The sequence below is a fragment of the Epinephelus fuscoguttatus genome, linkage group LG3, assembly GCF_011397635.1.
Source record: "Epinephelus fuscoguttatus linkage group LG3, E.fuscoguttatus.final_Chr_v1".
Lineage (NCBI taxonomy): Eukaryota > Metazoa > Chordata > Actinopteri > Perciformes > Serranidae > Epinephelus > Epinephelus fuscoguttatus.
The window spans coordinates 16,832,187-16,851,326 of record NC_064754.1 but is presented as its reverse complement, the minus strand read 5'-3'; the positions used below and the strand labels follow the sequence as shown (position 1 = coordinate 16,851,326).

The 19,140-nt window shown below is 43.0% G+C and overlaps 1 protein-coding gene across 1 annotated transcript in view; it reads left to right on the top strand.

Annotated features, from left to right (window-relative positions):
* prss12 (serine protease 12) overlaps positions 1 to 19,140 on the top strand; it is a 29,273-nt gene that overhangs the window by 478 nt on the left and 9,655 nt on the right. The window contains exons 2-11 of the mRNA XM_049572767.1: positions 2,441 to 2,579; positions 3,599 to 3,771; positions 3,920 to 4,076; positions 4,698 to 4,876; positions 6,120 to 6,261; positions 6,374 to 6,594; positions 10,336 to 10,477; positions 16,987 to 17,201; positions 17,866 to 17,944; positions 18,662 to 18,784. Coding sequence (XP_049428724.1) covers positions 2,441 to 2,579; positions 3,599 to 3,771; positions 3,920 to 4,076; positions 4,698 to 4,876; positions 6,120 to 6,261; positions 6,374 to 6,594; positions 10,336 to 10,477; positions 16,987 to 17,201; positions 17,866 to 17,944; positions 18,662 to 18,784 — 1,570 coding nt within the window. The remainder of the gene's footprint in view (positions 1 to 2,440; positions 2,580 to 3,598; positions 3,772 to 3,919; positions 4,077 to 4,697; positions 4,877 to 6,119; positions 6,262 to 6,373; positions 6,595 to 10,335; positions 10,478 to 16,986; positions 17,202 to 17,865; positions 17,945 to 18,661; positions 18,785 to 19,140) is intronic.

Genomic DNA, 19,140 nt, shown 5'->3' with positions numbered 1-19,140 from the left:
TATAGGGATTCATACTGTAGAAACATGTCGAAAAAATGAGCTGGACACAGAGGAAATGAGATCTCCAAATACACTGAGTGATAATTTAAAAGTCAGTGCAGGCTGCCACAGATACACTAATTCCAAGTAACTTATTACATAGCTACTATTTCAATTTTTTATTCCATCTGATGAAGAGAAACCTCTGCAGAAATTCTGGCTTTGGTGTGCAGCTGTGTTAAAAACTGTCCTGCTCCAGTTGTGTTCAACTCAGGCAGCTCATGCTGAAGTAATTAGACAGCACAGGACACACCTTCATTGTCCCAGGTGTGAGTGCAGTGCACGCAGTTGGCAAGTCTAAGCACATTTGTGCTGTAATGAGTGCACAGGTATTTGCTTATATGGTGTGTTTGGGAATTACACAGTCACAGGGATCACCAGTGTTAAAGTGAGTAGGTGACGTGAAACCTCTCTTCTCCCATTAAAATAGTTTGACATGGGGAGCACCACATCATCAATGCCCATCAAGTACTCAGACTTGAGCTACTAAGTGTTGCTAAAGTGAAAAGTGAGGGAGAAGAGGCCCTACATCTCTGGATTGATGAAAGGTAGAGAAGGTAGAGTGAGGGAGTGGTGAAAGAAATAGAGTGTGTGATTTCCATCTGGCACAAGACAAGCAGCCTGTGGTATTTTTAGTCTTGTAGTGTGCCGGCCCAGTGTGGGTAAATTATCTTCCAGTAATTGATACATGGAATTGCCAAACATTGGTCCAATTATTAAAGGTGTTTGTACACGTTTAGGAAAGGTGGCCAAATTTGGAGTCCAAGTACAGTTCTTTCTGTGTTTTTGACCTTTGGTGAGGAAACAGACAGCCACACAGGTGAATGTCTAATTTTAAAGGTATGCGTGTAAGACTTAGAGGACTTTAGTGCCAACTAGTGGTGAGGATTGCAGATTGCAACCAACTGAAACTTGTGATTGTTCAGGAGATTTTTACCAGGAGCCGAATCATCTGCAGAAGTTTCTTCTCCTCCAAAACAAACCAACCAGGTGATTAAAACAATTAAAAACACTGAATAAAGCAGTTTCACGTTAAATATTACTGTTTCTCCTATGCATGTCCCAGCACCCGCTGATGTTTGCTCACCTTATTTCTGATCCAGACATTCAGGAGGTATTTACCATGAGCCGAATTATCCCCAGAGGTCTCTTCCTCTCCAAAACAAAGAGACCCAGTGATTTAAACCAGAAAAATCACTGAATAAAGTTACAAAAAAATCAATGTTTTTCCGACACTCTCATCTCGGAGGGGCTGCGAACTTTGGTGGCCAATGTGGAAACACTAATGATCCTAGCTGGAGCCAGTGTTTGGTTTGTCCACTCTGGGCTACTGTAGAAACATGGTAGTGCAACATAACCAACTCAGTGGATGAGGTGCAGCTCCATAGATATGAACAGGCTCGTTCTATGGTAACAAACACACAACGGTTCTTATTTTCAGGTGATTTTACACTGAAGAAAACATACCTATTATGTTATATTTAGTTAGAGTCATTCTCTGTTGTTATAATAACCCAAATATATCATATAGATACACATAAAACAATTAGGTTACTCCAAGACTTAAAACATGCACCCACACACACTGTAACCATGTGGAAACTTGAAAACACACATCTGTAAAACAGTCAATTCTAATTAGGTTGTGGCTAGATTTTAATCAGTGGTAGCATCAGTTGTATGGCAGTGGACCACACAAAGAGAAAGATGTTTTACTCTCTGCTTCCTGGATCACTCAATCTATCACTTGCTGCGACAATAAAAAGGACAAACAGAAGGACAAAGTCAAACAGTCAAACAGCCACTTTACTGTCTTATACTGTATGTACTATTCTTAAAAGCTCTAGCTCTTTATTGTTGTTTCTTTTCTTTTTATAGACTAGTTGTGATGTGACGTACATGAAACGTTAATGAACTGAAGTGCATTTCTACACGCAGCCGCTTTTGATTTGATTTGATTTGATTTATTTCTGGAAGACAATAAGACCGTAATCCTAAGGATAACATGCTAAGGTAAAATATTTATTTCCAGCATGGTCCTTGGTGTTTACACACAAGAAACAAATAAACAAGATGCTTTGATGCTGAGAGATTACTTGGATCACTTATAAGAAAGTTGTGAAATGTATATGTGCTCCCCTGTCGTCTTTACAAAATCAAATACAGCTTGCCTTCTTTTTTCTCTTCTTTTTCGCCTTGTTGTCTTTTTTGCCTCCCAGTTTTGCACCCACCTCTGACCCCTCTTCTTCTTGTCTCTCATGCTGCTATCTGTTTTTCTCGATGCCCTGCTTTTAGATTTTGATATGGTGTGACAGATCTCTTTTGTATCATCTTTTTATCCCCTATTTCAAGTGTTGTAGTATTGAATATCTACTGTTCTCCACCTCTCTTTCCATCCCAGGCTCTGTACGTCTGCAAGGAGGTCGCTCCAAGCTAGACGGCAGGGTGGAAGTCTATCTTGGAGGGGTGTGGGGGTCTGTCTGTAGCGACGACTGGGGCGATGAAGACGCTGCAGTGGTCTGCAGACAGCTGGGCAAGGGGTGAGAGAGCACACATGCACACACATGCGCTCAGACATGCACTTTTTACTGCTCTGTCCTTCTTACATACGTATTCGGACACAGGTGCAAGCTCACTCAACATGTGCCATATAAACTCACAATGTGAAACTGCCTGCAGAGGTCTGACATGTGGTAAGTGAGTGATGGAAATTTGATGGGAGAGTGGGAAATTCACAACACTTTAGACATACACATGCATGCGCTCTTGCCACAGTCTTTGTACTTTTCTCCTGTGACCCTTGCATTCCAACCCCCCATTCCCCAGAGGTATTTAAATACCTTCAGTGCTCAGCTATTTACCTTGTTACCAGCTCTCTCTTTGCCTCTGTCCCTGTTTCTCACTCACATGCTCATGATGTGCGACTGTGTCTTAAAGTCTTTGAGAGGCTTGCTTGCTAGAACAGCCACTGATATGCTGGGTCCCGAGGGAGCCTGTAGACGGATCATACATATCGACAGTATTCATAAGCTGGGGTGTAGTCAGCTGAGAAAGCGTCTTATTTCCCTGGAGAACAGAGGCGTTCTGTGCACTCACTACACATGTTGACACTAACACCAACGCTGGCACGCATGCTGACGCGAACACATGCCTGTGTGTGCATATTCACACAGGAGTCAATGAAAGTCCACAGCGGAATGGAAAAGAGGGCAAATGTCAGCCATATGTCAGCTGGAATCGTTGGTGATGACTTTCACGTGGCCAGTTATTGAAGCTGTTGTGTGCAAAACTGCTGACCGTGTTGGCCCTGGAATGGCAAATCATGAACATACAGATGGCTCAAGGTTACTGCTACCAGGCTAAAAGGGCTTCTGTACTTTTCTCCTCAGCCTGGCTGCAGGATTTATCTCAAATGACATGTTGACATAATGTTCACATTACTTTATTTTAACAAACACCTCTTATCAGATGAGACTGGATCTGTTGTTTGTTAGTTGCGAGTTAAAAAATTATTTCAGATTAGGAAAAGTAACTTGTTTGCTTATTGATCCCCTTCCAGGATCTCAGGTCGTGCACGTGCAGTTCCCCTGTTTCGTCCAAGCATGGCCAAGCTCCATTGGAGGGCGGTCCATTGCCAGGGAGAGGAGTCAGACCTGCTCCAGTGTCCTAAGACCACCTGGAATGGAGGGGAATGTTCCCAGGCTGCAGCCATCACTTGCACACAGAAGCAAGGTAGGCACTCCTCATGAGGAATTACATGTCTGTGATGGATGGATAGAGGTTTGGATATGGATGATATGAGATCTGCTAAATCTCCAGCAGCCTGCATAGATTCTTTAAGCAGACCATGTGAAAATGTGTGTGTTTGTGCCTCTGTTAGTTTCAGCAGTTGTGACGCTCCCTATACGGCTGGTGGGAGGTCGGTCGGGGTCAGAGGGCACAGTGGAAGTCTTCCATGCAGGGCAGTGGGGCTCCGTGTGTGATGACCAATGGGACGACAGCGATGCGGAGGTGGTGTGTCGACAACTGGGGCTGAGGTGAAGGGGCACCCACACATACACACACACACACATACACAAAATAATATCATATTCACATTAATTCCAACCACTTATTAGCATAAAGGAAATACATTGTGAGTATGAGGAAAAAGAGGGTAAAGTGTGACTGAAAGACAGACTAGGAAGCAAGAGATGAGTAAATGTGGGTGTCCAGCCATCTTTCTTTCCCTCTGTCTCCAAAACTATGAGAAGTATTCTTTCCATTCGGACACACACAGAGAGAGGAGCGAGCAGTAAAGAACATCTGGGGGTCAGATAATGAATCAGGCTCATTGTTCCTGCATGAATCTAGTACCACAGAGATATGCATATTTAGCTACACTGCACTCTCCGCAAATGTCCGTGTGTGCAGTTTTTTTGTGTGTGCCACTGTGGTGTTGGTGTTGCAATGTTTATGGAGGCACAGATATGCATGACAAGCAGTTTCTCAAAACTTAAGTTGAAATACAATCAATGTCCAGATTAAACAAATACTGCATCCTTTACCCTTGGTTTTGTTAGTCAGTCAGGATCATTCAGTACATCTGTTCTTAATTCGCATCAGTATCACTGAAAACTAAACCCTCTCTTCTTCTGTACCCTCTCTTTTCTTTGTAGCGGTGTGGCGAGGGCGTGGGGCCAGGCACATTTTGGCAAGCGTTCAGGCCGTGTGTGGCTGGATGAGGTGCGCTGCACGGGCAATGAGCTCACACTGGAGCAGTGTCCAAAGAGTGCCTGGGGGGAGCACAACTGTCTGCACTCTGAGGATGCAGGAGTGTCCTGCAGCCCTCTCACAGGTAGAACAACACCTGACTCAGCATTAGCAGTCCATAATATTCAGAAAGATATGCAAATGAAACGCACATATTTACATATAAAGATAAGGCTCTCCACAAAGGGTTTTCATGTACCTATGACCCCTAAAGCTTTGTTGCTGGAGACGGTAGTGCTTTCACAAGGCAGACATTTTGATTAGTCAAACAAGGAGAGCTCATGGTGGCCAGACCAAGGAGGATGGCTATTGCTCAGCCTGAGCAAACAATGTGGGAAAGGTTTCACCACGCACAAGCAGAGGAGTCTTAAGGACTGAGTCCTGACTACAGACACTAACTATTAGGTCTAATCAGGATCTCCCAGAGCTTTTTTTGTCCTTACTACAGCCAAAAATGACTGCATTTTTTGTTGCTATGTTGTGATCAATAAGAATAAGTCAAAACATTCAAAGCCACAAGAAACTATACATTTTTTGATTTTTTTTAAAGCTTGTTTAATACAGATACCAGAGATGGGGGACTCAAGTCACATGACTTGACTTCAGTCAGACTCGAGTCGCAAATATGACGACTTGAGGCTTGCTTGACTAACATTGATAAAAGACTAGACTTGACTTTGACTCTGACTTTGTATTCATGACTTGAGACTTGACTTTGACTTGAGACAGATGACTTGATGACCCCCTCGTGCTCCGTGACTCTGTCATGAAAGAGTGATAGCTGCTAGTTATCCTGGATTTACACAACTGTTCAAGGGATAGTGCACCCAACATGAAAATTCAGCCATTCTCTACTCACCCTCATACCGATCGAGGCTCAGGTGAAGTTTTAGAGTCCTCACAACACTTGCGGAGATCCAAGGGGAGAGGGGGTAGCAACAAAACTCACCAGGCACTGCGTTCATGTGTGTGCGCATGTGTGAGCCTGGGCTGCCTACAGAGACCAGACTTTTGCACAGCATATTCAGAGGACATGTAGCTAGCGGATCGTGTTTTGCTGTATGTGACATATGACTTGACTTGTGACTTGCTTGACCTGAGCAATGACTCAACTTGACTTGCTTGACTTATAGCAGGGACTTCACTTGACTTGATTCTCACCACAACTAACTTGGGACTTGATTGAGACTTGAAGGTAAAGACTTGTGACTTGCACATGTGTGACTTTCCCCCATGTCTGACAGATACATATCTTCAAATGTATCCTCATTAGCGAGGGCATCACCTAACTCTTTGCCTATCTTATCTGTCTTTCTTTATCTCTCCAGATGGTTCTGCGAGGCTGGTGGGGGGCATCAGCAGCAATGAGGGACGTTTAGAGATATTTTACCATGGTCAGTGGGGGACAGTGTGTGATGACGGCTGGACAGACTCTAACACACAAGTCGTGTGCAGACAACTAGGTTACAGGTAATGTGAAGTATTCATGCCCCCGACATGTACAAACACGAGCATTCTTAGTGCGTATTAATACGTTTAAAAAAGGTGTCTTTGTGTGTGTGTGTACATGTCTACGTTGCAGATTAGGCGAGACTCTCCTTTCCGAAGGACTGGACATCACCCCAGTCCCACGCTTCGGAGTGGGGTCAGGTCCCATTCTTTTGGACGATGTGAGCTGCACAGGAAAGGAGCCCAGCCTGCTGCTGTGCAAAAGAAAGGAGTGGCTCCGCCATGACTGCACACACCATGAAGATGTTAACATTGCATGCAGCCCTGATCGCAACGGAGAGAGTCTTCCAATGAGTAAGACAGAATCCTATTGTCCTGTAATGCCTTGAAGGGTTACAGATTGCATAGAAACCTTGAATGTGCTCTCTGTAGGGGGGTGTTCGAGGTTAGAGGTAGGAGGTAGGTAGGAGGTGGGAGGTTTGCAAATTGGCAAAGCAAATAAGTGGGCAATCTCTAAACTGGCCAGTGTTTTAGAAAAATCACTTCTTTTTTTTTTTTAAATGTTTTTGGGCATTTTAGCCTTTAATTGATAGGACAGACAAGTGTGAAAGGGGGAGAGAGAGAGGGGGTGACATGCAGCAAAGGGCCACAGGCTGGAGTCGAACCCGGGCCGCTGCGGCAACAGCCTTGTACATGGGGCGCCTGCTCTACCACTAAGCCACCGATGCCCCGAGGAAAATCACTTCAAATGGAGGTATTTGTCTGCATAAATGGTAACGGTCTTTCTCAAAAATTCCTTTCTGGTTTTACAGTTGGTCATGACAAAGAAACTGCACTCGCAGTGCTGTTTATGGTCTTGTAGCGCTCCTTTCTTTTGCTTAGTTTGATATTGTTGATCATTTGATTTTTAACATCGTGGGTGGTTTTGCTTTACATCGGTTTCACTCTTATCTCTCTATTTTGTTGCCTTTGTTGAATACAAATCATTCAGCTTCTTTGAATTAAGGGGTGCCTCAGGTTCCATCCTCAACCTGTCGAAACAAAATTTCAGTGCCATTTATAAGCAGATTTGTATCAAGATCTAGTTCTCTTTTGGTTGCAGCAACCTCAGTCCACATACACAGAAACTGAATATGATGACGTCTGACAACTTCTTTGGTTAACTCTAAGAAATCAGATTGCATTATCATCGGTCCAGAGGCAGAATCTTCTCCATGTTGGTTTAGTCTTTTCTAATATTCATTCATTCAATCTCCATAGCCGCTTATCCTGTTGGGGGTCACAGGGGGGCTGGAGCCTATCCTAGCTGACACTGGGTGAGAGGCAGGGTACACCCTGGACAGGTTGCCAGACTACCACAAGGCTGTCACATAGAGACAATCATTCACACTGCTCACATTTACACCTATGGCCAGTTTAGAGTCACCAATTAACCTGCATGTCTTTGGACTGTGGGAGGAAGCCGGAGTACCCAGAAAAAACCCACGCTGACACAGGGAGAACATGCAAACTATGCACAGAATATGGGTTTGTACCAGGAACCCTCTTGCTGAGAGGTGACAATACCAACCACTATACCAACATTTTTTTTTGTTTGTTTTTTTTTAACATGAAATCAATAATTCAGTGCAGCGACGTAAAATGACAAGATCTGATTGATTTAATGTGGATAAATTAAAAGTCTATATATTCCTGTTTAAATCAATGTAATCTTCGTAATACTTGAGGATGCTGCAGCCCATAAATAAACCACTGTAAAAGCATGTCTACACTGGTTACCCATGCATTCCAGAGTTGACTTTAATTTGCATTTTAATCACTTTTATAGCTCATATGGGGTTAGTTCCTGACTACTGACCTTTTATTCCACCATTAGCTGAGTTCTGCCTGAGATCCTCTGGCTGTTCCTTTTTATTGACTCCCAGGTGGAGGCTAAAAAACTATCAGCGTTTGCCATCTGGGCCTCTCAACTCTGGAATGACTAGCTGGATGAGATCGGGCTGGCAAGTTGTTTTAAATGTTGTTTATAATCCCCTTTAAGAACATATGATTTTAACACTTTTACTGAAATTAATCCTGTACTTTTATATTTTTATTCCCTTTGATCTATACACTTTCTGAATCTTACTTTTTGTAAAGCTTTTGTAATCAAAAGAGAAAGGATATGAGTTAAGATTAGAGATAACACATATTGACATTAATATCCGTATCACATAATAATGTGAGCTTAAACAAGGATTGTAGAAGCTAAACTTTGCACTCAGAGCACACGTACCTTATAGGCAGTGAAGAACAGGAAACCAAATGATGAAAGCTTCTATGTAATTTCCCGTCACTTCATAAAACCGGTTAATGGAAGTGCAAGCTGATCTGAGATCTGTTTCTAAGATCTCAGCCAACCTGCAGTCAATTTGATCTCATCTTACCCAGAAGAGGGAAGCCAACATTTTCCAAGAGACAGATAGAGAATGATGTAAGTCATGCTAGCTCTAATAGGCACAGCTGTTAGTTGGCTTGTCCTGCCTTAATAAGTGGGCCACTTGTAAAGTCGTCATGATTAAATGGACCTAATGCAAACCTTTACCTAAAGTAAGTCCCCCTCATGCCACTGTTTCTGAATCAGAGCTATCCAGCAGCAGTTGGTTGATATCTTGCCACACAACACTGCACTTCTTACCTCTTTTATAAGAGGAGACAGGAGGATTCAGCGGTGTTGCTACTTGCTGAAAGAGGGAGGGAGGGTTGAATAATAGCACCATTAATCAAGCTCATGTCTGTAGCCTCCAGACACCAATAAAGGTGCTGGATGGAACCAGTAGTGGCTCAGGTTTCACCTCATACAATATTTGAGGTCTGTATACTGTTCTATTCTCTGCCATCTGTCTTAATGTTGAATGTACCAGATATAAGTCTGATTAGTCTGGTGAATGTCACATAAATTGGGCTTATGTTAGTAGCTTATGTTTTTTGGCAAGAGCCTGAGGGACACTGTCACCCCGCAAACACCCACCAAAGAACTGTGTCATTACCACATAGCGCTTGTGTGTATGTGTTTGTTTGTGTGCATTGGTTTGAGTGTTTGTGTGTGCAAATCCCTCCTTCCCGCTCAACATGCCACAGGCAGATTGGTTTATGTTGTTTTTGGAAAAGGAGAAAAAGCAGATAAGCCCGGCTATGCTTTGAACTGTCTCCCTCTGTAGACCATCACATTAGGGTTGTATCAGAGCAGCAATGTGTGTGTGTGTGTGTGTGTGTGTGTGTGTGTGCTGAGACAGGGAAGAACAGTGTTTGTATTTCTAAGGGAGAGAACAACGATGCATTTCCTCAATAGCCAACACCAACAAAGAAGTAAACATTCCCACAATTAACTCTCCCTACCTTAATCACCCCCTCCTACAGTTCTTACGTGCCACACACACAATGTTTGAATGCCATTCAACTCACTCCAGTGACAAAGAACTATTTCGGGATAAAATGACCACTGCTGAAGTAATTTTAGGATTTCCTATTTACAAAATTATTTCATTACTGTCAGCAGTGTTTGAGCTATGAAACACTACAGCTAACTATATATATCATATCATAAAAATACCTGACACTTGACAAGAGTGTAAACTGATCCTGAAACTATCCACACATGCAAAAGGCATTGGCATTCACGTAAATGAGATTAGTGTGTGTATGTGTGCACGCCTGAGCATCTGTGCGCAGACAAATGATGATGGATGTTTAAACCTAAAGCCCAGACTGATTTGATTAACAGTGTGAGTGAATACAATTTGGGAGGGAGAAAGAACAAGAGAGGGAGTGTGTGAAAACCAGAGAGGCAATGGAATCTCACAATTTCCCCTTCTGGACGCACAAGTGGTTACGTGCATGAAAACTGACAGGTGTTCAGGCTACTTCCTTTGCAGGGAGCATGAGTGCACATGCCCTATTCACCAGACACGTTTGCCCGGAGGATCAGGTTTGAGAGGGAATGTGTGTGTAAATGTCTTTGAGTATTTCTTGACTCTGGGGTTTGGGGTAACTTCAGAGAACAGGAATACATTTTTGCCAGCAGGATGAGTCTGTGTGGTCGATTGTGTTCTTCAGGTGTGCCAGTGAGACTTGTGGGAGGAGAGAGCCCAAGGGAAGGCCGGGTGGAGCTCTATCTGTCTGGACAATGGGGGACGGTGTGTGATGATGGATGGACTGATCGTGACGCTGAGGTGGTGTGCCGACAGTTGGGATACAGGTATGTTTGCATGTGCAAGTGTGTTGAAATAGCCTGTTTGTTAGCCATGTGTTTCACAGTAACATGATAAAAAAAAATGACTCACTTGGAGCACGAGGTAAAAGAATGTTTTGCTTGCCATATGGGCAAACTGTAGTAAGAGGGTAATTCCATGCACATCTTACTGATGTAGATTCAGTTAGTAGGGGGAAGGATTACCTATGAAGTTTGGAGAGATGAGCGCATTTGATTTCCCATCAATTTAACAAATCTTTTGGTTAATATGGCAAATGTTAGAAATAAAATTGAGCATAGGGAATCTCAGTAAGGGAGCCCTGTTTAAACTGCTCTGGCCTGCCTACTGTTGCTGCTTCCTCTGCAAGCCGCTCTGTAACCCGTCTCCACCCCAGCTCCTCCTTTTTATGTTGTTTCGGACTCATCTGTGTCATCTCTGTTTGTCATTGATGCTGGCTCTTTTCGATGCTAGGCTGAGAGGGTAGAGGTTTGCTCTCTCTGCCTCAGGCTTTCCCGTCTGCATGTGGAAGGGCAGAGAGGTGTGCTCTCTCTGCCTTTAGTCTTTCCACGCAGGCGTATGGAAGAGGGTTTTTGCTTTGACCAGAGGAAAGGCAGAGAGGCTCCAAAACAGAGCCATACCACCAAGTATACTACTGCAAATGGAAATAAAGTTTTCTTTGACTAAAGCTGAGGAAACTCAGAACTTTTCTTGTCAGCAAGGGCATTTTATCATACAAGCGTTGAATCCATTCTCACTTTCAACATTTCATCCTGGTACAACTCACTCACCACCAAACACAAAAAAAACCTCTCAAAATAACTGGCTCACCCCAGACTCCTCTATCTGAACTGTATAGCTGCTATGGATCCTGATCAAGAAAGCCACCCTGATCACTAAGGACCCTTCTCACCCCCTCCACCACTCCTTCCAGTTATTGCCATCAGGGAGACGCTACAGAGTCCCACATCTACAAGAAATCCCTCATTCCCTCTGCTATAACCACCCCAAACAATCTCAAATATACACTGCACTTTAACATGCTTTTACCAGTTGCTGTTTTAATAGTCATTGTTTTCATATATATTTGTTTTGAATGTGAATCATGTGTGTTGTTGAGCCCTGTCAAAGGAGACTTTCTGTCACTGTTGGAACAGACAATAAAGGTGATCTATTCTATTCTGCTCTAAAATGCCCATCAATTCCCAAAAGTCCAACAACCCAAAGATTTTCAGTTTACCATAACAGAAAGCTAAGAAAACCTGCAAATATTTACTTTTGAGAAAGTGATCAAATTTTTTAGAAATTTAAATGATGAAAAGGTTATTTCATATTTGACCCAGGTCAGGATGTTGGAGTAGAGGTAATGTGTTGAAGAAAGGCTCGGTTTTGAGCTGTGGCATTGAAATGTGATCATTCTATACGTTACCCACACTTAAGTGAATCCAGACTGCCTGCTCTGTTTGCAAAATCAATCACCACTTCTTAGACCTGGCATCTGTCTTACACTCGCGCCTACTTTCTTTGTCTGTCTTTCATCTCTCCATCTCTTAGCCCTTCTCTGTTTTCAGTTTGCACCTCATCACGCATGTCTCAAGTTTCAGGCTAACCTACAGTGGAAAAACTACAGTGTGCTTTGAATCATTTATTTCATTACTTGATCTTTACAAATTGTGCACTTAAGTTTTTGAGCACTTCTTAAGAGCTTCTGGTGTGCTGCCAGCTGCTTTTATTAGGGGTTTTAGCTTTGCCCTTTTGCAGAGCCAAGATAAACATCCAATTAAAGGGCAGGCCGGTTGTGCATATGACACATTCACAGTGACAGATATGTTGAGGCGAAGCAAACTACCTCACCCCATCCTCTCTGTGTCCTATTAGCTCTTCCCTCTGAGACACTGGCCCATTTTCCAAAACAATGGCAATAGGATGACAATGGAAAAGTGTACCATAACAAACTGTCTTCATTTTCTCTCTCATCGCTGCTTAGCATGGGACGCCATCATCATCCCTTAGCCACCCAGTTTTCGGTGACACATCCGCATGCAGATAAAAGCCACATCTGGAGCGCATAAGTGTGAGAGAAAGAGAGAGGAAGCGTGTTGGAGGCGTGTTATATCCGTGTTAGGATCATCATTCTGTCTCACACAGGGTGTGGTGAAAAGTCATTACATACACAACAGGTCCCCAAGCATTAGAGGTTGCTCTGGGGGTGATAAAACTAAATATATGCAGTCACACACACTCACAGAAACTTTCACACAAATTATATTTAAAGTCAACAGTTTGACCCAGAGTCACCTTCAGTAAGAACCTACATGAAACTGGACAACACACACACACAGACAAGGGAAAGGTTTGCCAGCATTAATCTAATTATCTAGTTGTCTAAATAAAGCCTGGGGACTGACTTGAACTGAACCAGCCTCTATTTTATACTACTTCTTTAAAAAAAAAACAAAAAAACAAATGGAACTCACTTGCGTTATGTTGAATTTATGAAGACAGTGTTTATTTTGCATGGCTCCACAGTGAACGTAGAAGGCTAAAACAGAGAAAATTCTAAGTGAATTGAAGTCACAGGAGTCTGCCTTTGAAAGTATACAACTCTTGCAGTATAATCCAAGTCTCATTCATCCAGTCATATGCTCATCTTCCCAAACAGACAGCCTTTCTCCCTCTATGTTACTTTGGTAAATCCAAACTAACCCTTTCAAACACCAAAGTCACCCAGTAACACAAAGAAAGTAACCACAGAGGCAGCAGTAGACCAGCAGCTCCCATGTTCAGCGAGGTAAAATTACTGGGTCTCATTCATTACACATGAGCAGAACGAATTTGTGTGTAAACAGTTTGCATTCATCACTGTTAGTAGCTCCAATCTTTTTGTACGTACTAACAAAAGCCCCTTTTACACAGCCAGATTTTCCGCGAATGTTGGGCCATTTTGCCCGCAAGCTGCAAGTGTTTAGACACACAGAGCCGGATTGGCAAGTTGATCCGAGGTGCCCAATTTTCCGCCTCATAGGGTAGTCATATTGGTGGAACCCTTATAGTTTAAAAAGACCAAGGCGGCCTTCCACAATGGGAGGGGCTGTTGAAGACTTGTGGGAGGAGCTGTTGATGACGCTGCATGTGCGATAAACAGGAAACAGCTGATAGCAGGAATTAGCGAGCAGCTAGTAGCAAGAGGGAAACACAAACCTGACAGACACTGTAAAGATGAGCAACTGGGGAGACAAGGAATTGTGCGCCCTCTTTGTCTTCACAATCGAAGAGGCCATTAACCGTCAGATGACGGGGACGGCTAAGAACGGGCCGACTTACGAGAGAATCGCTGAAGGACTGTCTAGCCGCGGCTTCCCTCCCACGTCACTGTTTACGTCACACGCTGAGCTACACGTTTTGTTACTTGCTCACGCCCCCCATTGCCCCGAAAAAGGCACATTCTGTATGAACAAAAGTAGGTAGGCGGCATTTTGCCATACTCTCCGATTTTGTTTTTATACTGCCAATGCTGAAAAAAGACTGATTGGGCTTTCCTGCAAACTTGCACAATTCCTATTTAAAAAGGGCTAAAGTCTACACCTGCAAGAGATGGAGGGGGACAGTGTGGTTTTACGCCAGACTACTTGTTAAACTTAACGGCAGATGAGGAAGACAGGATGCACCTAGTAATTATCACCTCCTTATATGGTGGTCACCTGCTATTCATGGGCAGTTTTCCGAGTGATCGACATTCATGAACATACGCACTTGCTTACGATCTTTGCCTTGTTTTCTGTGGCGTCATGTATCCAGTGTAGGTTTTTAGTACCAAGACTTTTTATCTGCAGATCTACTCACAGGTTTACTAACATTTCATTAATGAGACCCACTGCTTCTGTCAGTGGGGTCTGGCTGGCTTTTTAAGAGAGCATAGATAAGTTTAACTTTAAGTTCAGTTTGTCCTTGGAAAGGGCTGTCTGTTTGGGAAGAACTGAGCATATAGTTGGATAAGTAAGCCTTGAGTAATACTGCACGTTGTGTGAGAGTTTGTAAAGAGATGTTTTAATATAGCCTAGTATTGCTGTACTTAAACACAGACCACTATGACTTCAATTCATCGACAGTTTCTTCACAAATTTAACGCAACACTGGTTGAGTTTTTCCTTTGCCTTCTCTGAGCCCATTGCTGCTCCCCCACACACAAGTACTATGACACTGATTGGACATTGTGGGACCGTTTTTAGGTCAAAGGGTTGCAGCACAATTTGGAGGAGATGACACTCCGACAGTTCCTGGATTACATAGGTTGGAGATGACCATACTTTCTCAGGGACTGTCCACGCTTTATTTTTTCTTCATGCCTGCTGCCAAACTCAAAGGGAGACTGGACCTGACGATGGTGGAGATTGTCACATAGGTGTCCAAAAAGAAGCTGGGCAAGCATGTGAAAGCCTTGATGTTTGAGCTTTGCTGTAAAGAAAGGCAATCATAATATGAAAGTAAAAACACAAAGACAAAAAAATGACAAAGAAAGAATAACAGATGTGAAATTAGTGGGCAGCAGACAATAATAAATGCTTGCTGTAAGCGTGTCTTTAAAGCCACACTGTGAATGTGTTGCCTTGTGATAACAAAGGAACAGTAAGAGGTTTTGCTTTGCTTGAGGACCTTTTTGAATTTTGTCCAAACTGCATTAAGTGCCCAGCTCTGTTCAAGTCACTGCATCACTTCTTCCATACCCCCTTGCAAATATTCAAAACTGATCCAACAAAAAGGCAGCCAAGTCAAGAAATATGTTTAAAATTTTAAAGATATTTCATACATGGAGAGTACATGAAAAATGCTTCTGTGAAAACACTTTGTTTTTCCTTCTAACTTGAACATTTAGTATCCAGAGCAGTTTGTGTTTGACTGATGTTGTGTGACTGTGTGTTGCCACAGAAACACACTAAGCAGGCTTGATGTCAGGCTCTCGGCTTAGCTCCAAGTGACTTGGAGGTTCCCCCTTTGCCTGCTAAGTACTGCTCAGGGAGCTATTGGAGACACAGACACAATGCTGGATGTCTCAATAAGAGACATGAGATTCCCTTTGGAGACGCAAGACCTGCCACCCATCAAACCCCAGGGACGCAACATGAGATCCTCTCAGTCGGTTATCTATCAGTCTTAATTAAAATCACAGTTACAGCCTATACAGGCACACACACACATCCACAACCTAAAGGCCTTTGTGTGTTAGCTGTTTGCTAATTAAAGTCAGAGGTGAGAAAGTGATACAAATACTGTTATCAGATTGTAAAAGTGGTTTGACCTGGTTTGCGTCACAGCCAGAGAATGTTGAACCATAACATCTATACTAAAACATCATCACCGCCTATACACTTATACACACACATTGACAGAAAGATGTGGCAGCCAAGCTTTCAACTCCTGAATGTTTCTGTTTGTGACATGTATAAAGTAATTTGGAAAAGATATATAGAATTAAATTAATGTATATAAAAGAAGAGTTGTTTTTTTAAAGCAAACTGACAAAACAAAAAAGAGATAATGAATCTGTCCTACACATGCTACATTTTTAAAATCTCATCAGCCTGTTGCACAAAACAAACATTGTTACATTTCCAAGTCTGACAGGAGCTACAACGCATCTGGAAATGGTTCAAAATTCTGCCGCTTGTCTTCTAACAAAAACAAAGTGCAGGGAGCACATTTCTTCAGTGGTGGCCTCTTTCCATTAACTGGCAGTGGAGTTTTACTTATTACCTATCAGGCTCTCAGTGAAGCCCAAGCACTTTTTTGAATTGTTGTCCATATAGTAATTTGGCGGTTGGCTAACCAGTGTCTATTAAATGTTCCCAGACCTAAGCTGAAAATGAAGGGAGATCAAGCATGTGGTGCCTGAGCCCTTTACCTCTTACTGTAACAATAGAACATCCAATTAGACTGAGTCTTTTTTAAAAGTGGACTTATATGCCGTCAGTTTTTCTTAACTGATGTTTTGCTCTTTTTTATTGTTATAGCCTATCTGTTTCATTCATTTTTTCTGTAACCACTTACCCTGTGAGGGGTCGGGTTGGCAAGAAGCAGGGTGCACCCTGGACAGGTCGCCAGACTATCACAGGGCTGACACATAGAGACAGACAACCATTCACACTCACATTCACACCTACGGGCAATTTAGAGTCACCAATTAACCTGCATGTCTTTGGACTGTGGGAGGAAGCTGGAGTACCCAGAGAATACCCACGTTGACACAGATAGAACATGCAGACTCTGCACAAAAGGGCTCCCCTGCTCTAGGTTCGAACCAAAAACCCTCTTGCTGTGAGGCGACAATGCTAACCACTGCACCACCATGCCATTCCATGCTTTTATTGTGACTTTTTTATATTTTGTTGCAGTTGGTTTTATCTCCAGTCTCAATAGGAACTACCTATTTGACAGTTAAAACTGTTTTCCAGTTTAATATAATTAAACTAAATAATGACAATGACATGTCTGTGTTCTGTGTCCTGTCCATCCTCCACAGTGGGGTGGCAAAGGCCCGTGTGATGGCATACTTCGGGGAGGGGACAGGGCCCATCCACGTGGACAATGTGAAGTGCAGCGGCGAGGAGCGTTCGCTGGCAGACTGCATCAAACAGGCACCCGGCACACACAACTGTCGCCATAGTGAGGACGCTGGGGTCATCTGTGACTATGGTGAAACGCAGCCAAGCTCCAAAGAGGTCAAAGGTCAGTCAGGTGTGTTTTTTTTTTTCTCAAAATAAATGGAGCTCTTGTGATTTGTTTGTGGCATAAGTTTGCATTTAGCACGCATGAGACTCTGGTGTGTTTAGCAAACATTTCCAATATGTCGTACACATTGAAAAACTAATGACAAATAAATGACTAAAAGTTAGGAGGTAAGTTTCTGAGAGGAAAGCGGGCAGGACTTTAGTGTGTGTGTGTGTATCCAGATGGTAAAGTGGAGAGCGCAGTGTTATTGCTTCACCCTGTCTGTCACACATCAGGGCAGACTCACGCAATGCTATCCGTTACCTGCACATATGCTATCACTTCCATTTCTCACGTGCACATACTGTGGAAAGTCAAACTCATGCAGGGGGGTGTTTTGTCTCTTCAGTATGATAAATTACACCTCCTGAAAAAGCCTGCTACCTATATTTGTTGATTTTAAGATCACATACACACACAGTATGAAAATGATCTCTCATTTATTTAATTTACTTTACCTCAGGTTCATATGCAGTAGTGAAAGACAAATGTCAAACATTATTATTTTTTCGATCCGTCTAAATATTTAATAAGAGCAACATCTGAGCCCAAATGTATGGTTTAGCAATCATCGCGCTCCCACACACTTTCACATATACGCACTCAATGGTTCCTCTTTTGTCTCTGTCAGATCCTGTCAGCTCAATTTGTGGTCTGCGGCTCGTACACACTCGCCAGCGCCGAATCATAGGAGGAGAAAACTCTCTGAGGTAAGCTTGAAGGGACAGGAGGGATTAATGGCAGCGCAGAGAACGCCTGCCAAAGACCTATAGAACAAAGAATATTGGACACATTTTCAAGTCAAGGAGTCTTTGATGGGAAACAGCTGATCTGAAGCTACAGGCAAAGAAGTATCCAGTTGTGTCTGCTTCCAAACACAAACTGTATCTGGGCAAGTAGAAGCATGAAAGTGAATAAGAATGTAAATATGAGATTTTCATCTACAATGATTTACATAAAAGAGGAACAGACGCGCAGAAAAACGTGCTGGAATTTAACAAGAGAATCCTGTGGTTCTGACTTTCTCTGTCTTTCTGTGTGTGTGTTTGTGTTGAGTGTGAGAAAGAGCTAGAGAGATGGAAAGAGGTTGGGATAAACAGAGAGGAAAACCAATATTTATATGTGTTTGTATGCAACCGAGCGCGTGGGGTCACATTTATGGGTAGATGGGAAACCAAAGAAAGTTTTTCATACTGAGTATTTACTTGTGTGTTTATATATGTGTGTGTGCATGTTTAGATGGCACCCTGCATGTTTACACTTTGCGTAGCTGATGTAAACTCATTTTGTCAGGTGTGCTAATGTTAAGTGTCCTCCAATAAAAAACTCATAAATCATATCAGGTTAGAATATACATGTGGAATGTGCACTTTTATAATTGCTTGTGTGTGTGTGTGTGTGTGTGGTGTGTGATTGTGTGTCCGTAGGGGCGGCTGGCCATGGCAGGCCGCGGTTCGTTTGCGAGGATCTCGAGGAGACGGGAGGTTGGTGTGTGGAGCGACTCTCATTGACACCTGCTGGGTTCTCACGTCGGCTCACTGCTTTAAGAGGTCAAACACACACACTGACATCTACTCACACACACATATGTATGTGTCACAGTTTGAAGGTTTGAGTTAAATCTTTTAGATCCAATTGTTAGGTTCAGTATGGAGGTCAGGAAACAATAACGTATCTTCGCAATATCTGTTTACAGACTTCTCACAACATGCGGCAAACATCTTGCCTCTCATCCTGGCCACTGTTCTTTTCCATGCATCCACAACACTGGTCAGTCGGCCTTTCCTCCTGTCAGCCTCAATGATTGGTCAACCCTGTTTCACTCTGATTTAGTCAGAAACCGGTGCTCGGTCTGTGGCTTCCAGCTTCAGATACCGACAAAAAAAACTGTCCTCTCACGTTGGCA